The sequence below is a fragment of the Notamacropus eugenii genome, chromosome 3 (assembly GCF_028372415.1).
Source record: "Notamacropus eugenii isolate mMacEug1 chromosome 3, mMacEug1.pri_v2, whole genome shotgun sequence".
NCBI classification, from domain to species: Eukaryota; Metazoa; Chordata; class Mammalia; order Diprotodontia; family Macropodidae; genus Notamacropus; species Notamacropus eugenii.
Genome location: NC_092874.1, coordinates 402,168,720 through 402,188,312, shown reverse-complemented (window position 1 = coordinate 402,188,312; position 19,593 = coordinate 402,168,720). Strand labels below are relative to the sequence as shown.

The 19,593-nt window shown below is 35.9% G+C and overlaps 1 protein-coding gene across 4 annotated transcripts in view; it reads left to right on the top strand.

Annotated features, from left to right (window-relative positions):
- Window positions 1–19,593, top strand: part of KIAA1958 (KIAA1958 ortholog) — a 257,702-nt gene that overhangs the window by 193,120 nt on the left and 44,989 nt on the right. For 2 of the 4 annotated variants that reach the window (XM_072598051.1, XM_072598049.1), the window contains one exon: window positions 4,558–19,285. The exons of 1 other annotated variant lie outside the window; for it this stretch is intronic. In XM_072598051.1, coding sequence (XP_072454152.1) covers window positions 4,558–5,603 — 1,046 coding nt within the window. In that variant the 3' untranslated portion in view covers window positions 5,604–19,285. Of the gene's footprint in view, window positions 1–4,557; window positions 19,286–19,593 lie in introns of those variants that run through there. One more of the 4 variants, XM_072598053.1, reaches the window with a different exon arrangement.

The following is a 19,593-nucleotide window of genomic DNA, read 5'->3' as shown; positions in this document are numbered from 1 at the left end:
CTGAGAAATTTGTAACCCATTTACAAGTTATAATGCCAAGATAATATAAAAAGAACTCTATTCAAAATTGGTTTTCTATCTAAACATATATTTAATCACCTTTTAAAAAACATGGTCATATTCATTTTAGGGAGGGGGGAATGGTTTGGTTTAAAAGCAGTTTTCTTTAACTTTTTTTAATTCTCTCCAGTTCATGGAGGTTACTGTAACTCAAAGGTTTCATATCATTTTCTTTCTTCTACTCTTGGAAATAAATCTCCCCAAAACAGTGGCTGAAATCCTGTATTTTTGACAAGAGGAAAGAGTATATTATCTTTGGTTTGTTTCATTTCTTTAAAAAACATAACATTTATACTTAGCTAAGTTGGGGGCTAGGAAGAAGGTGAAGAGTTGATGTCTAGGAGGTCCAGAGTTGAAAACAAAAGAAACAGAAAAAGTACTTGGAAAAAATTAGGACGATGCTAATAATATTGTTGTAGCAACAGGTTAATTAACAAATATTAACTTTAGACTTATGGTAAGATGATGGATTGTAAAGCAACAAAGGAACCAATTCTACTTAGATGCTCTCAACGTAGGGAAAAAAAAACCCTTCCCTTACCCAAAGTTAATTGACAGGGAATCTGTGAACTTGTTTTTAAAAAAATATTTTGATAACTACATTTATCTTTTTGATAATTTGATTTCAATATAATTAGTTTCCTTTATAAATAAATAAATAATAAAAATACAAGCCAACATTTACATAGCACTTACTATGTGCCAGGCACTGTGCTAAGTACTTTACAATTTTTATCTCATTTGATTATCCTCCTTTTACAGATGGGGAAACTGAGGCAGAGTTTCAGTGCCTTGCCCACGGTCACGCAGCTAGTAAGCATCTGAGACTGAATTTGAACTCAGGTCTTCCTGACTCCACTGTACCACCTAGCTGCCATAAATGTTATATCTTATTCATTTCAAAGCATTCTGAGAAGGGATCCTTAGGCATCACCCAATAGCCAAAGGAGGGCCCAGCACAAAACAAAAAACTTAGGAATCCATAACAGAAAGTCTTATAAAGATAGCAGATGAGCATGGTATGACCAGTCAGGCTGACCTCTTGATAATATAGCACCTGCCCAGCTACTTGCCCCACCTCCCGTCAAAACTCCTCCATGAGTGCCTCTGACCTCCAGCTTGGTTACAAGGATTGTCACTTTTCCGACCACAAAAGCTCTTGCATGTTTGTTGCCACAATCCATCCTGGCATACCCAGCTCCCACTCTATAAAAGGCTATAACTGTTTCCCAGAGTCCTATACCCATCATAGGATCATTGATTTAGAGTTAGAAAGGACTTTGGAAATCTCCCAGTTCAATGCATGCCCACCTCAGCCTTTTTTGTTGTTGTTCCAGACGCTTGATTTCATCAGCTTAAGGAGTTCCTGATTTCAAAGCTCTCAACAAAAACAGGAAATGGAAACTTGCTAGTAATTTAGAGTAGTAGAGAGTTGGCCTGCAGCTGTGAGCAATTGAGTTGCCCTTATTCATACACCTAACATGTATGCATAGTCAGGGCTTGAACCCAAGGCTTCTGTAAGGCTAGACAGTCCCCTCAAACAGAAACATCCCTCCAGGTCTTAGGTTGACTAAGAAGACCACAAACTAGCATTATCTGTGTTTTATTGTATTTCTATTTATTTTATTAAACATTTCCCAATTACTTTGTAATCTTATTCAGCTGACAGTTAACTTGTATAGGACAAGAGTTTGCCATTTTTGCACTGCTCCATACTGCTTCTCTAAAAATTAAAATGTATAGAATTAATTATGAATAATTTAAATTCCTTTACTAAAAGAAAGCTATGGAACGGATCAGGAAAATAAAAATCTACCAATATGTTGCTTACATAAAACATTTAATGCAAAAAATATGAACAGATTAAAATTATGAGTGGTCTAAAATATATCATGCAACCATAAAGCCTTCCAAAAAGAGGGAAAGAAAAAGGGGGTGACGAGGGGGAAAAGGAGAAGAGGGAGAGAGAGAGACAGAGAGGGAGAAAAAGAGAAAGAGAGAGAGAGAGAGGGAGGGAGAGAGAGAGAAAGAGAGAGAGGGAGAGAGAGAAAGAGAGAGGGAGAGAGAGAGAGAATGAGAATATATCCTCTTCCTAGTTCTGGAAGGGTTGTTTTGGGAGGTTCAAGGAAAGAAAAGATTTGGAACAGCCTTAGTAGGGAGTGGGAAAAATAATCAGTACGGGGGAAGTAAAAGAATTGTCTTACTAAATAAATGGAGGACTCAGACGAAATTAGATAACATAAATTTGTAGTGGACCCAGTCAGCTTTGTTTCATGATTTCTGTCAGCCGTGTTCAGAATCAGTAGGAAGTAGAGGAGGCAAGCAATGGAGTAATATGAAGATGGCATTTGCCAAGATACTATAAACCAATAAATTCCATATGAGTCAACAAGGTGACATAGCAGCCAACAGAAAGCTATTGCAATTTTAGACTTATGATATCCAGAATTAGGAAAAGGATTCTCTATCTCTGTCTCTCCATCTCTCCCTCCCTTTCCTCCCTCTCCCCCTTTTCCCTCTTTCACTCTCTCCCTCTCTTGCTTTTGTTTTCTTCCTCTCCCCAACCTCGATCTGAAGCTTTAGGTTCATCCTTGGGAAGTACATCTTCCAAGAGTTGTTGATAAGTAGGAGTTTGTTTGTAGAAGAAAGATCAAGGTAGTGAGGGGCCTGGAAAGATCAAAATCTTCACGTTGTAAAGGGCTGCCATTCGTAAGAGGAGCTAATTTGATTTGCTTGGCCCCAAACAGCAGAACGAAAAATAATAAATACAAGTTGCAGAAAGGCAGATTTTGATCCAAAATAAGGAAAGGCTTCTTACCCGTCTACTTAGGGATTTGAGAGTGTTGGGAGATAGTAAGTTTCCCATCACTTGTCAAAGTTACTTCCTTTTCAGATATGGGTCACACTGGATGACCTCCGAAGGCTCTTCTAACTCTGACGTAATATAATTCTAAGCAAATTTACTTTCAGATTATAGCTATTTCAGCAGCACTTTGTCCTTCTGCTCTCATAGTTTGTAATAATGACCTTTTACCCCAGTATGACATTTTCCCAAATAACACAACACACATTTACCATAATTGTTGCCTGAATAATTTCATTTTAAATATCTTTTAAGTAATTTTAATATGTACACCTCTCACCAGTCAATAGGATACACTGTTTTTCTTGTTAATATTTCAATTTCCAGTTTTTACTTTGTTTATTCTTGATAGTGTCTGAATATAATGATAAGTGATTTTTATTTTCTTAATCTTGGGAATTCTGCCTTCTTTAATTAGAATATTTAACTATTATAAAAAGAACAAACCAGGATGGAAGTAGTGGTAGAGAGTTGATCCTGCAGTCACGAAGGACCATGAAGATCTGGGTTCACATTCTACCTTTGACATGTGTCCATGTGACACTGGTAAGTCACTTTTCAGTGCCCTGGGAGAGTGACTTTAGGTTGCAGAGCAAGTGCAGATCAGCACTGTGTCCTTACAAGACAAAGAAATCAAAAATTTGGACTACATTCTAAGGAAATCACAGGTTTGGGTTCCCCGAATCCCTAAAAAGGTACAGAGTAAAATTTAAACATTTTAAATAATTTAAGTATCATGGCACAAAAATGACTAAATAGAGTGGGTGATTTCAGTCATACAGAACAGCATTGACTCCTATTAGTGTTATAAAGAAATTGTATAAGACATTAGAAAAATAATAGAATCCTAATGAAGTCAGGATACTTTACTGTCTCTTACACAGAAATTTGATGATAAGAATAATTGAAATTTTATGTTGTCTATGATGTTTATCTTTATTACCCTCTAAAGGTGAATACCCAATATTTTTATCATGGGTTATAAATCCTATCTGACACTGAAATATGGTCCCTTGATAAGCTACACATCTTTATTTTGAAAGAGCAAGCAATGGATTAAATACTATGAATTTCTCTGTTTACTGAGTTTTAAATTGTGAATTTCTAATGTTTCTTTTAAAAGTAAGAAATAAAATAGGTTTGCTTTAATTAACAAAAAAAAAATGGAACCAGTACCACCTCTGGTTTCACAAATGAAGCGATACCTAATGGGTTTATCTCCTTTAATTGGGGCCCCTGCACACTGCAGTGGAAAAAAAATAAATTCTTCTATTCCCATTTGTCACAAAGTGAAGACTTCCTCTAATCTCAGACTTTCCACAAATCTCCATGTACTAAACTGGGCGCCAGTGACATAAGAAGCTCAGTTTGATAATTTTTGGCCATACTCTCATACATCATTTGTGAAACTGAAGTTGGCTTTTCAAACGTGAGAAAGGTATGTAAATAGCGCTTTCCAAAGCTCTTTGTGAAATTGATTCTTTTTTTTTCTTTTTCTTTTTTGTTTATAAAAGGAAATTTTATTTGGGAGTACCACAAATGCATCATTTAAACTCACCATCACCTTTTCTATTCCCCCTTCTCTCCACTTTCCCTCCCCCCACCCCCCACCCCCTTCCTCATATTTGTTGCAGACCAGGATGAAAAAGCAGCTGATCTCAGCAGGGAACAGAATGAGAAAACTATCCGAAGTACTCAGACTGCTCTTCGCAATTTCCGGGAGTTCCTCATCTCTAAATATCCTTCTGAAACGAGGGAAATTTATGTCATTCCTTGCAAGGAACTGGATGACTACCTTGCCTCTTTCTTTGTTGATGCCAGACAGAAAGATGGGTCTGAGTATGAGCCAAACAGCTTGGCTAATTACCAGTGTGGCTTGGAGAGGTACCTCAAAGAGCACAGGTATGGCTATAGTATCACAAGGGATAAGGAATTCAAGAGATCCCAAGAGGCCCTTAAACAAAAGCAAATAGAGCTCCGTTGCAAAGGTAAAGGAAACAAACCTCATAAATCCATGAAACTCACCTTTGCTGATGAACTCATTCTACGCAAAAGGGGACTGTTGAGCCGATATAACCCTGAAGGATTGCTCAACCTTGTCTGGCTCAACAACACCAAAGCTTTTGGACACTGTACAGGCTTTCATGGATCCACCTTGAAATGGGGCGATATCCGACTCCGGGTAACTGAAACGGGCTTAGAATATTTGGAGTGGATGGGCCAGGACACTGGTGACCTGAACACCAAGACCAAGAGAGGAGGAACTGACTCCAGAGTGTATGCTACCCAGCATGCTCCCCAGACCTGCCCAGTGCAGGACTACAAAGAGTATGCCCAGCGGAGGCCCCCCGCCATGCGATATGAGGATGCCCCTTTTTATTTATCTATCAAGCCAGTAGTAAACCTGGCTGCGCTCCATTGGTACAACTGCCAGGCACTGGGCAAGAATAAACTGGCCAAGATGGTGAAAACAATGTGTGAGAAAGGCAACATCCCTGGCAGGAAAACCAACTTCAGCGTGTATCAAAGTTGCAGCACTCTCTCCGAAGCGCAGAGCAACCAGCTGGTGCTGATCTGTAACAATTTAAGCCAGCAAGCTGCCCAGTCGATGGCCAGCCATTCCAGTAGTGGCAATTTCATAGTCTCTGCCTCTTACGATTCTTCCTCAGATACCACTTGACCATTTCAGGGGCTTGCTTAAGCAGGACAATTTTGAGAGTTCAGACTTGGTTTTTTTTTGTGCCCAGTAATACACATCAACTGTGATTGTCCATGACTTCCCCATCCCATACCCTTGTCCTGTCTTAACTAACTTTATAAAAATATAAATATATAATATATTTTTTTCTTTTTACAAATAATTCAATAGAGATAGTTTAGTATTACTAACTTAGTATTTATAGGTTAGGACAAAATGAAAACTATTTATGGGTGAGTTATTAAAACTGTAGATTTTACACATGCAAAGTATATTCAGATAACACAAGATAGAAAAGGAATTCTAGGTTGTTGTTTTTTTTTTTCTGATTTTCCTAATGGAAATAATGCGTCTCACCACAAGGGCTGACTTCTCCATTCACTTAATAATTTTTTTCTCTTTTAAAATTATATCCTAAAGAGGAGGAGACAACGCTGTCTCAGTGTTTTCATTATACTTGTTTGTACTCAGTCGCATCCAGAAAAGGAAAAGGTATTAATATAAACTTGAAACAGTCCAAGTATTTTTCATCCTTTTCTTTCTTTTTAGTCTGTTCTGAATTTTGGCTCCTGTGGTCCATAGGAAAAGTCCAGTATTTTTAACTAGCACTTCTTCTTTTTTCTGTGATAAAGAGATTTATTTTGGAATACTTATATTGTTTTCAACAATATGCAAAGATATCATGACAAAAAGACTGTTAATGCAACTAATTTCTACTGTTGTAAAGTGAGTGTTGATTACCAGTGTCAGATCAGTGTCAATTACCCTAAAATTAGCGGGTTTTTCTAGGTAACAAAACTACCAAGACTCACAAATTTTTCCATAATCAGACTGTGTGGAAGATCACAATGGAGGGTGGTTGAAGGGAAAGGGTAATTATCTGAAGTATAAAAGGACTAACACAAGCAATAAGAAATCATCCTTTTGCAAATCAAAATCCTCAATACCTCCCCACAACCACTACTCCATTATTAAAGTTTGGTAATACTTTCTTTGATTTCCATCCACTTTACTGACCATCTAGTTAAAAGAGAAGAATAATTTTGACAGTTAAAACTTTTCAGGTTGTACCATTTTTATTACCAGATATATTTGAATTTAAAGCAGCTTCTTAAATAAATGTCTCCTATATTAAATGTGAGAGCATTCTTTATCAAGAGTAGATCGTGAATATTGCTTTCTTGGCTTTCCAAGGATTACACATTTCGACTTTAGAAGCTTGTGACTAGACCAAGTCAGAATATGTAAGATACTTCAAAAGCCAAATGAACATAGGGAAATCCCAACCCAGAGTAGCATTTAAAAATGAAAAACCAAAAACAGAAAGCCATTTTCTTAGTATGACACTGTAGCTTAGCAGATGTAGCAACACATTAGATCCAAAGCTAGCTTGCCTTGGCAGCTGTCTTGGGCATTTCATTAAATGTCTCTTCTTCAAGACAGCTTTATAACTGATATCGGTTATATAGAGTTTATGGGTATTTTCTGTATTTATTTAATTCCAGGGACAAATCTCCTTCTCATTGGCTTTGCTTTCCTTTATGTTACTAAGCCAGAATTGATCACAATAATTAAGAACTCCTGTGATAGAACCTCCCTCCTTTTTTCTCTATAGCTCTAACTCATGGACTTGCCTTATATGGGGTCATGTCCTTCCTGGCAGGCAATGACAATTCTGTCATTGGCACTGTTGAGCTTTCTATTTTTTTATGTGGTGATGGTATTTTTGGCCATTTCTTTAAGGGAAATTGAGAAGGAACAGAAGATTTTGCAGAGATCAGCTTTCACTTTAATTACCAAGCACTGATGTATTGTCCTGTATTACTCTACGTAGATGCACCTTCTGGTGTTTGGGGGCAGAGAATTGTAACAGACTAACCAGAGACATTAAACCTGTAAGGGAGAATTGAGAATTAGCAGTAATGGTGGGTAATATTTTTTAATGCCTCATCATAGCCGTCAGTACTTCTGCTCATTCTGAACCACATTTTCCCTCTTCTGATTTTTTTCACCAAACTCATCTGTTCTACTTTTTCTTCTGGGGTATGCTTAAGAGTTGGCCTTTCCTCTAGGAAGTTTTATGGGTGGCTTTTGTTTTTATATCACAATCATTTATGGATATCTCCCCCCAAGGCCCACTCCTCAACCCTGGAAAATGAACTCTCTCTCTCATAATAAAAAAAAGTTAGACAGACAAAACCTTATTAAGTGACCATATCTGAAAATGGATGCAACATTCTACACTCATAATTCCCCCATCTTTGCCCAGAGCAAGGAGGTATGTTTCTTTGTGTGTTCTTCGGGAACATTGTTTGCTTTTTCCTTATTCAGAGTTCAACTTCCTTTCAGTGATTTTTTATTTACGTTGTTGCAATCACTGTGTATATTGTTTTTCTTGTCCTGCTTATTTCATTCTGCATCAGTTCATACAAACCTTCCCATGGTTCTCTTTTTTCCTAATATTTGTCATTTCTAACTGCACAATATTTCTCTGCATTCATAAACCATAGTTTGTTCAAGGCTGACCCATTTTATATGGGTTACCTCTAAAATAAAAGAAAATACTTCTATGAAAGCACTTAAAAACTCATGTAATTGTGGATTTATATTTGCTTGTTCACAATGTTGATTTAGCATTGACGTCCTATGTGGGTTCATGTTGTGGTTTCTGTGGCATGTTATGTTTATCGAGATGAATAAATAAATCTTGCAAATGACAAGCAAACCCAGATGCATTGCAGGAAAAGTCCTATTTATGATATTCATTGAGGTGCAAAATGAACCAGACAAAAAAAAAATCCATCCTGGTTAATCTTGTCATAAGTTAAATTTGCTCAATTGATTCAAAACTTCAATTTAAAGCATCACATTTTTGTTTTACTTAAGATGAATATAAAGAACCCTTCAGATGGTATTGATGAAGTCACACCAAGTGGGGACACTGCTGCCTTGAGTAAAGAGTCTCTTTTCTTGAAAAGAAGTTGGGAGGAACGCATTGGAATTATAATTTGTTCAGTTCTGGAAATAACTTCTTATTTCCAGTTACCTTGAGGTTTCTATCCTAACTAATGCTGTAGAAGAGAGCCTTTACATTGTAAAATATTGCTGAAAGATACCATTCAGAAGATTTGTAATTTGTCATTTTTAAAGAACTGTGTTTGCTCCATGACAGAGGTATGTTCAGTTACCATCAACAACCATGTATGCCTTAGCTAAATCAATTCACACAAGGTTTTTTTTTTTATGTGATATAGGTACAACTCAGCTCTACCATCCAACTTTAATAAAGCCAATTTAGAGAAGATTCACATCAAACCAAATACCAGTTTATCCTCTGTGTTCTGAAAAATTAGCACAGAGTAGACTATTATATGTTCCCACAAAAAGGTGACCATTTCAAATACTAAATATTTTTCTACACTAATGTCTTCCGTAGTCTTTTATTTGAAACATTGTTCCACCCATAATGAAATGGCCTTTTTTTAGTAGTATCATGAGATATGGTGATCACCACTAAATTGTAGCAGACAATCCCATGGTACAAACAGTGCCCCCAAAGCTACATGCTTGAGGAATGTTTATATTCTCAGTTCAAAAAGAAAAGAGTTGTACTCTGTGTCCACTCACATGAATGTCATTTTCACATTGGCACAAATAGAAGGACTTGCTTTTATTTGACTATATAACATTCTATATACACATCTGCAAGTATTTGAATGGAATATCCATATGTTTAATTGCTATACTTTCATCTTGTGTTTATTTGAAGGACTTCGTACCGAAAATCCTGAGCACATGGATCCCAATGTGTAGATTTTAAGAAAACATTTGGGAATAAGAGAAGGAAATTTTTGTGTTCTGTGTATATCCTGAGAATTCTCCAAATGGTTCTTTGACTCCACATTTATGTTTCAGGTTGCATTTCTCATGCTTTCTAATTCAGGATATGACTTTGAAAAGAGTTTAATTCAACAAACCAGACTCAATTATGTTGAATCACATTTTGGGGACTTGCTTAAATTTTTCTTCAGGTGGATAACCAAACTCTTAAGAATTATTGACATTTAATCGTTGTTTTGGCATCGAAGGAACTTCCTAACCTTTAAAAGTGTTTAAAAATGGAGTAGATCACCTCCTGAATTTAAGTAGAGACTAGATGATCAGGGAAATTGTAGAATGGATTCCTTATTAATCTACTACAAGGAGGGTCTACTACTAGGTGGACTTTTAAGGTCTTTTCCAACTGTTATGATCTTCTTTGATTCCGTGAATAATTACATCTGGCATCTCAACAAGGCCCTACTTCAGGCATGCACATTTACCTTCATTTAACATGAAGAAAGGTGATAGCTCTTTTTTTTCCATATTCAGGTATTCAAGTTATTCATGAAGTAAAGTACTACTCCATTACTGTGTGTACGATAGTGTCCTTACCATAACCATTACCAAATTATGTCCATGTCAAGTTCAATTCATGTTCAGCTGTTACTTCTCCCAGGTGAAAGTTGTTCAAATGACCAATAGTAGAGGATGATTGAGATCTTACGGGATAGCACTTAAACCTATTATCCCAAATAACTCGTGTTTCAGATGCCAAATACCTAAAAAAAAGTAGTCATATTTTAATAGTATCATTTCTGGGGGGTTTAAGTTGGCAGAGAAACAGTGTTACCGCTAACTTTAGAAATTCAGTTCTAACTAACTAAGAAATTTAGTTTTTCAGCATCCTCTAGCACTGTGAAATAAATCTCATTTAATGCTGCATTATCCATTTTCTTATGGAATAAGGGAATGCTAAATTTACTGTACTTTACCCATCCATCCCTGTCACTTTCTTAGCAAAGGGGGATAATGAGGAAAGGCAAAAGCATGCGATTTTGCAGCTATTCACTTGCATGAGCCATAAGTATTCTAATTCAAATACTTATGAATTATATTAGATCTGTTTAGAGAAGATTACCATTTTTGTCTAGTTTTCTTAATATCACTGTGTAATCTACTTAAAAGAAGTCGGATAAAATCCTAGAAAAGAACAGGTCAGTTATATTTTCAGGAAATTATGTGTTAGCCAAAATTTCCATAGACTATTCTGACCTAGACAGTAATGTTTCTTAGCCTAGAGATGTAATGCAATTAAATTGCCTACTGTGATGATGCTTTTTTCCCTTTAATTTTCTTTTTGAGGGAGTGAGGAGAAGGGCCCAAACTGATGTTTTCATTGGCCCATCCATGCTGATTAGCAATGTCTGCAGCGTCTTCTTAGGCAATTCCTAGTGTCACTGAGAAGTTAAGTGATTTGCCCTTGGTCCCATGGCTGTTAAGTAGCAAAGTGAGGTCGCAAACCTAAGTATCTCTTACTCCAAAGACGTGAATAATACTTAGTATTTACACAGTGCTTTAAAGTTTTTGCAAATCACTTTACATATATTATCTCATTTCATCCTCATAATAACCCCAGAAGGTAGGTGCTATTATTATCCTCATTTTACAGATGAAGAAACTAAGGTATGTCAACTGATTTGCCCAGAGTCACACAGCTGGTAAGTGTCTAAGACCACCCCCCATTTGAATTCAGGTCTTCCTGACTCCAAACGCAAGGCTTTATCCATTGTACCATTTAGCTGCCTCTGTCCTCTCTACCATGCTTCTTCTCCAAGATAAAGTTATGAAATCAAATTAAATTAAATCAGCAAAATATTTATTGAACATTGTCAGACTCAGTGAAGTATTCAAAGAAGAAAGACTAAGGCAAAGTCCCTGCCCTCAGTTACAATAGTTAATTTATATTTGAGAGAATAATGTAGAACAGCATATGCCAAAACAAAGTGTTCTATCTGATTTGACATTGTTTATGCACATTAACTCATTAAAAATTCATTGTATAATTTGTTCATTTGTGGAAGACACTATGATACTGCTGCCTCAGCCAGGAATTTGACTTCCTTTTACTCTTCTTGCAATGAATAAATCACACACATGATAAGCAAACTAAGAAATACATAACTAGACCACTTGGGAGGGAGGGTGTCATTATTTCTTAAATATCTAGAAATTGTACCACCACCTTCTCTTTTATGCACATATATTCATTACACTCTAAAGACATACAAATATTGCTGTCCTTTTCCGAGAGTAGATTGCTAGGGAGTCAATGGACCAGGCAAGAGACTGTCCTCATTCCTAATGCTATGGAGAGAGGTCCCCCAAGTAGTAAAATTGGCAGCATTCTTTAACTTGATGTACAACCCAGACCACTGAACCCCTGATTCTACGTCTAATACCTTTAGATGACTTGTCCAGTTTGTTAGCAAACCAAACTTGCTATTATTTCATGCTCCAGTAAGAAGGAGGGTTTTTAAGGAAATGAAAACGAGACCTTAGCAAAGGATTAGTAGAAGCTGGGGGAGAGGAGAGGGAGGTACATCTATCAGAAATATGTATGGGAGGGACAGCTAGGTGGCAGAGTGGATAAAGCATGGGCCCTGAAGTCAGGAGGATCTGAGTTTAAATCCAGCCTCAGATACTTACTAGCTGTGGGACTCTAGGGAAGTCACTTAACCCTGATTGCCTCAATTGCTGGTAAATATCCTGTTTTCTAAATCTTTGGGGCAAATATGCTAGTTTACCAATTAGTAGACCAAACTGCCCTCTCCCTCTTTCTCTTAATGTATTTATTTTATTCTGAACTTAACTCACTTTTTGAGCCAGTACCTCCATTGCTTCTCTTTGAAGCAATGTATCCAGAAGGGTCATGGAGGAGTATAGACCTAGAGCTACAAGGGATGTTAGAGGCCAAGTAGTTGATGTCCTTCACTTTATAGATGAATAAACAGATGTTGAGAAGTTAGGTGACCAACCCAAGGTCATAACTGACCAAGTGAGCCATATCTGGACTCAAACCCAGGCCCTAGGACTCCAAATCCAAGCACTGTTTCTGCTGCATCATATGCATCTCTGGAGCACTTCTGTGGTTCCCAGGCACTTTTTAAAGAAGAATTAGGTGCACACACACCCTTCTGTGTATCAGTGTGTTTGCATATTAAGAATCAATATAGAGTATCCCAGAAATCTTAGGGTAGTTTTAAGACATTAGAACATTAGACAGTCTGTATATTTAATTTTCATTTGTTCATTTTTTCTTTAGCCCCAAATGAGCCTAAAATTCAATTTCAGTGAATTAACTCTCAAATGGGTCTTAGATCTTCATGTTGGAAGAGGATTTTTGTACTTATGCTTTTTCCCCTCCTCCGTCTTCAGAGGGTCCCAAAGGAGACCTAGATTCCTTTTAAAAACAATTAACAACCAAACAAAACCATATGCTTATTTATTTCTTCCAAACTTGCCTCAAATGTTAAACATATTTCATTTAGTCTCTGATTGAAAGAATTGCCTTCCTGAGAAAAGAGAAAATTTCTGAGTATTGCAGTCATGACTGATTCCATGTGTGTGTGTGTGTGTTGGGGATGGGGGGTATGTCCAGTCAGCTACTATCTTGGCCCTCACACCCTCTTTTTAAATGTTCTGTCTCTCTTGCATTGATCTTGTGTAGGTCTATGAAGGATGAGATCTTATCTCTCTGATAAGAAAAAAGAAAGTTCCCCTTATCTTTTGTTAGATGAAAAACAAATAGATTTCTGTTGTAAAGAGAGGGGCTACTTATACCCCTGCTCCTATTAATATTATTCTGCTGATATTGTACCGCACCCAGATGAATATGAATACAGATATAAATGTCAGATTTTATAGGCTGCTTAACTGAGATTCTATAATGCCTCATGATAAAAATACCAAAATGATTTGCCAGAAATTCTTATAATCTCACCTTCACAAAGATAAAATCATAATTATTAAGGAAAAAAACCTCTCTATCACCACCATGCTACCATTAACATAAAATGTTATTTTTTAAAATTGGTTTTTGTTCCAAATTCTCTCCCTTCACCCCCTCCCTCACCCACTGAGAACGTAAGAAATATGATACCCATTATACATATGAAGTTATGCAAAACACATTTCCACATTAGCTGTACTGCAAAAAAGCAAGAAAAAAGTGAAAAAATAAGATAATTTTACTAATTGTTTTCCATGTATATTTCACCTATGAGAAAAGAAGGAAAAATACTTTCTTTAGACTTAGCCTATGGGCAGATAGGTTTGTGAGACCTGCCCAAGTGCAGAGAAAACTCCATTCAACATATTTTTCTAATTTAATTTTTAAATATTTTTAATGAATTAAAAAATAAGATTTAGAAATGTAACCTGAGTTGTTGGTTTGTTTTTTTTTTGACATGCTCACAACTTGGAAATTCTACAAACATATTTTTCTCATTATTGTTCAATAAAATCTAATTTTACAAATCTATTTCATTGCTTTTTAAACCCTAAATCTACTTAGGCAGGTTGCATCAGCCAGTTTGCAAATGGACCAGATTCTGTGGGTGGACTTTAACATAGTGTAATGCTCATGTGATTCTGATCTTAGATCCTTTTGAAATTGGATGGGCACATAACTGCACCTTATCTAAATGCCATCCTTCTGTGTCACACTTATAACAACAATCTTGCCTTTGATGACTATGGAAAATACGCTTTTCTTAAGCTCTCAGATTTGGATAGAGATGGGACAAATTCTTTGATTTTATTGGTATAAGACGCTCTTGTTGAGACACTTTTTCTAATCTGCAGGTCAGCATCTTCTCTGCAATTTATAGTTTCAGAGAATTGTCTAGAGTCCTGAGAGGGCAAGTGGCACAATACAAATATGAAATCGCAGGTAACTGTATGTATCCTGGTAATGGATGATGAAATTAAAAGGAGCTTTTTCATTAGACTGAGAGCCTACTCCTGAAAGCATTGACTTCAGAAATTAATTTGGTATTCCCAGTATCTGTGAGCTATATTTTAGGTCATAACAGTCCTTTATTATACTGGTGATAATTTTGTATGCATTTTCTTTTCATCATACTTGGAGTCTGAGATCATTTTCTCAAGTCTTTTCAAGCCCTGTTTCATAACTGGAAAACTGTTAAGCTGAATCAACAGGGAGAAAGGAAAAATAAATAAATACCATGAACTGATGTTAAGAGAGATCTATAGCAAAAGAATTTAGAGATGGAAAATAATGTTTATTTCCCTATCATAAACCTCATATTCATGACCTATAATCAAGTTTAAATACAGGAATTTACTTAGATTTCCATCTTACAGACAACAGTTTGCCAATTCATGATTCAGGAATGATGAAAAAAATTTATTTTCATCGAAGAAACCTTTAACTGGACCAGTTGTTCTGTACCAGGATTTTCATGTTCTTTTTTTTACCTTGGAATCAGAAATTATATTTTACATTATTCTTTCATTTAACTTTGAGCTTTAAAAAGCAATTAGCCTAATTTATGTTAGGTCATTTGTAAGTAGAGCAAGGGAATCACCAGCCAAGTTAAATCTTAATCGTTTGCACATTTTATTTTTTGTTGTTTTTAATTCTTTTTTTACTTTCTTTAAGTCTTAAATTTTCCAAATTAGGTTCCTTAGCATGATTAAATTCGGGGGTTCAGTTTCTTGTTCACATCAGACTTTCTAGTTAATGATTTGTACTCCATCAAACAACAGAAACATTGCTGATATTAAACATCTCAGTGTCACACCAAGATTAACTTTAACTGGATTTTTTATAATTATACCACCCGTAAAATTACAGTTCACTTTTAAAATAGTACTTATTAAATATTCACTTTAATAAGTCATATATTTTTGAGTTATTGCCATAAACCATTGCAATTTCTATGCATTGTGTAAAGTTGAGTGATGTCACTGTTGAGATTTCTGTATGTCTGTAGGCACCATGTATATACTGGTGGTGTTTGTATAGAAGTGGTCATTACTGCTGCTGTAACCACTTATTGTAGTTGAACTGAAAAACTGTGCTAAGAGGCTGTGCCAATGAACAATAGTATTTACAACGTCCTGAACAGTGTATTTTGAGCCAGTACTTAGTGCCTTCTGCAAAAGGAAACACTGTGGTAAACAGGCGGTGCCAAACTTCAAATATCCTGTTCCACGGGAATGAGCCCGCATTAAGTCAAAGGGTTTTGAGTAATTTTCCCTCTCACCTTTTCCATGTTTTTCCTCAATATTTTCAAAGGGAAAGACTGCAAATAAAAATAACCAAAAATTCTTCCAAACTTTTAAAAAAAGGTTTTTCTTCTCAGTCTTGTTTTCATATAATTGAACACTTTGTACAAGGAAATTGATCCAGTTTATGCAAGCAATGTATTTATTATTTCTTGGACCTGGATTATTGAGATTGGATGATCTAGCTGAATATTTTAAGGTACATGTACCATTGCTAGATATTATTTCTTTATTGCTATAATTTAAGAAGATCTGATGAATTTTGTTTTAGCTGCAAAATATTTATGATTTTAGTTAGAAACCATTCTTTAAGTATCAGACCTCTCAAAAGTGAGAAATTCTCACTGTCTTGTTCTCAACTCCATTCTGCGTTCTGTTATGACTCCTGGAACAATTCTTTGCTGAGCAATTTCAGACAGATACTGAACTGGAGATGGGGCAATTGACATCCATCAGTTGTCATTCTACTACATGTGATACCTGTTAAAAATGGGTTAAAATTCTAGTTATGCAGAGACTTTCAAAATTTTTTCTTAGTTTAGTGAAAAAACGCTCTGCAGTCAAACCTTTTCATTAGGAAAAGGTATTTAGATTGGAAGGAATCGATGCCTGTAAAGCCTTTTTTAAAATAGACACCGAAACATAAGAAAAATCTCCCTTATGCTTGTTTATTAGTAAAAATTTATGTAGCGCTTTCAGGCTTGAAAAGATCTTTATAAATATTATCTCATTTTATCCTCAGTAATTCTGTGGGGTAGGTGCTATTATTATCCCCATTTTATAGGTGAGGAAATTGAGGTGAACAGGTTAAGTGACTTTTTCAAAGGTCAAACAGCTACTGTGTGAAGCAGTATTTTAAATTCAGATCTTACTGACCCCCAACACAGCATAATATCCATCACAACCCATAGGGCCTCAAACGGGTTGTTTCTTTTAAGAAAAATCTGATATCAAGCAATTGATAATGGTTTTGATCTATTAGAGCCCTTGGTTGTGCCCCCTGCTAGCTACTTGTCAGCAGCCGCACTATGTTTGGAGACTTTGCCACTGATGCTGTTGCTTTGGTTCCTAGTCTACTAAAACTAGTTTTATCAAGATGGAGGATGGAGAGGGAGCCAAAATCTAATTATAAGTGTTTTTCTCCCAGGATGCTGCCAATGTTTAATAGTGAGACAGATAAAGCATCAAATGAAACAATAAAATTATTTCAGTAATATTTCTTGTGGCCATTTGGCTGGCCTTAGTGTCAGATAAAAACAGTTCATTTATTTTTGCAATTGGGTGCTTCAAGCAAAATGTTTCTTGGGAGAGTCTTTGTCCCTTCAGTTCCTTTGACGGTCTACTGGATACCAGGTTTTTGTCCAGGCTAGCCCAATGAAACATTATTCTTAACAGTAGATAAGATTTATCAAGAAGCCTGTTTTTAGAATATTTCGTGCCTCCTTGCCCCTTTAGTTTCCTACAGATTTAATATATGTGCTCATAGCCCTTTTAGATTGGAAGAAAATTCTAAACAAATTTCATACATATGTATCTGTATATATATATATGTATATACATACACATGAATAGACATATATATACAAACACATATAGGTATACAACCATATGTACATGTATATATACATATATTTCTAATTTCATTTGTGTATATATGCATATATACACACATACATATATACAGAAATACCACTATACACCATATGTATACAACTATGTGTACATGTGTATATATACATATATTTCTAATTATATATCATATGTATGTATGTATATACATATATATGTATGTATGTATGTATACATACACACACATAAATACCACTGTACTCCATTTGATTCCCAGGTCTTTAATTCAGATTCAAAGATCTAAACCTCTGTTTTTCACTGTTGAAGCTAGGCACAGATTTGCCAAATTAGCTCCATGGTGCGCTCATGTAATTTATATCCCGTGAATTATAACCTGAAAATGTGTTCACTCACCAGCTCCTGAATCCTAGTGGCAGGAATTGTATTGCAATATTTCAAACGTGGCTGGATCCACACATTTCCTATTTTCATTGATTTTAGTGTCCAGCATTAACACTGCTGTAGAATGAATATGACATTTAACTTAACATGAGGGGGTGGGGCATGGGGGATCAGTTGTCAGTATGACTTCAAGGCCCCATTATATTTCTTTATGGTCTTTCAACCTTCAGAATTTAGCCAGGAAAAGTCTAAGATGATATTAATTAAATCCATATAATTTTAAAAGAGGCATCCATTAAAGTTCAGCAGGTTAGGGATAGGGATTAGACCTGTCATTTGTACAGTACAGGTGTATAGTATAACAGTATAGGTGAGGAAGTTTCTACTATCAACATAGGTCAGCACCATCTGACTTAGAGTCTCAAAGATGTACGTAAAAGAGGTGTCAAACTCCTGGCCCCCAAAACTCAAGTCTGGTCTGAACCTGGAAATGTTTAACAAAATAAAAAATACCATGCAACATAGATAATGCTCATTTGTGATTTCCTAATTCAGTTTGCAGCCTTCAGGGATCTATTTCTATTCGAGTTTGACACCACTGCTCTGGAATACTGAGAGAGAAGTGGCAGGCAGTCACCTAAACCTAGGTCAGCCTAGTTTGGAGGCTGGCTTTCTATCCACCAGACCACACTGCCTCTCTTATAGAAGTTTATTTATCATAATTTTCAGTTGAATCTTAATGAAAAAGTACTGATTTTAAAAATACTTTGTTATTTTTCTACGAGTTGGCCTTTACTTGTCTCCCTCTGGGAAATTTATTCCTCTATCTGGCTAAAGGTCAAGCTGCCTTTTAGTGATTTAATGGAGTCAAGATGGGACACACACACGCACACACACACACACACACGCACGCACACACAACGAATTATGTTATATAGTCTGTGTCTGTTTCACTTCCATTTTTTAAAAAGTAATTTTTTGGGGGAAATGCTGCTATGGTTACCGTATGTGAAGGAAACATGAGAGCAGAAGAATAAAAAATGGAGGAGAAATTGAAAGCACGAGGTTAAATATAATAAAAAATGTTGCTGTGTCACTTTTATTTCATTAATCTGTCAGTTTACTTTTATTTTGGATCATCTGACGAACGTTTTTGGTGTTGCTTAAAGTATATCATTGGATTCATTTTCATTTTGCAGTCCACAACCCTTGTACATTGCAAATGTATTTTTCACCTTTCAGTTACGTCAGCACATGGTTCCCTTCCTCATGTCTGTGGGTGTGGATATGTGTATTTTTAATAAAAGTTTTGCTGCACAAAAATGACTTCAATGTATGTATATTTGCTACTAATGTAATGTGAGTTTCTATTGTTTTTAGATATTTGTATTAGTACAGCCTTAAACTTCTTAACTTAAGAAAATCATTGACAGATGTAATCAGTTGATAAAGTCCTCATTGTCTTTGTGATAAGTGCATGCATTAGTCACAGTATTTTGTCTGTATTTAGGTATAATGACCAATCCTCATTTATTTAATAAATAACTTCCTGAAAAATTGGCCGAGTTTTGTAATCATATTTGAAAATTTGAAAAACAGGTTAAATGACATTTTGAAAGAGCACATTCTTTACATGGAAACCCTCAGAACAAAGAAAATGTGCGTTGATAGAAGAGGTCACTTAACTAAGCAAAGTCACCCTCAAAGAACACACCTCTGTATGGTAACCCTAATAAGCACTGAGCTTAACCTCCTCCAACCCAATCTGTCCACCCCATCACCACCAACCACCACCAAATTTGAGGTCTAATCACTGAGCCACTTAGGCTAGGGTGGGTCACTGGGGTCTGTTGTAAAAGAAAATGGA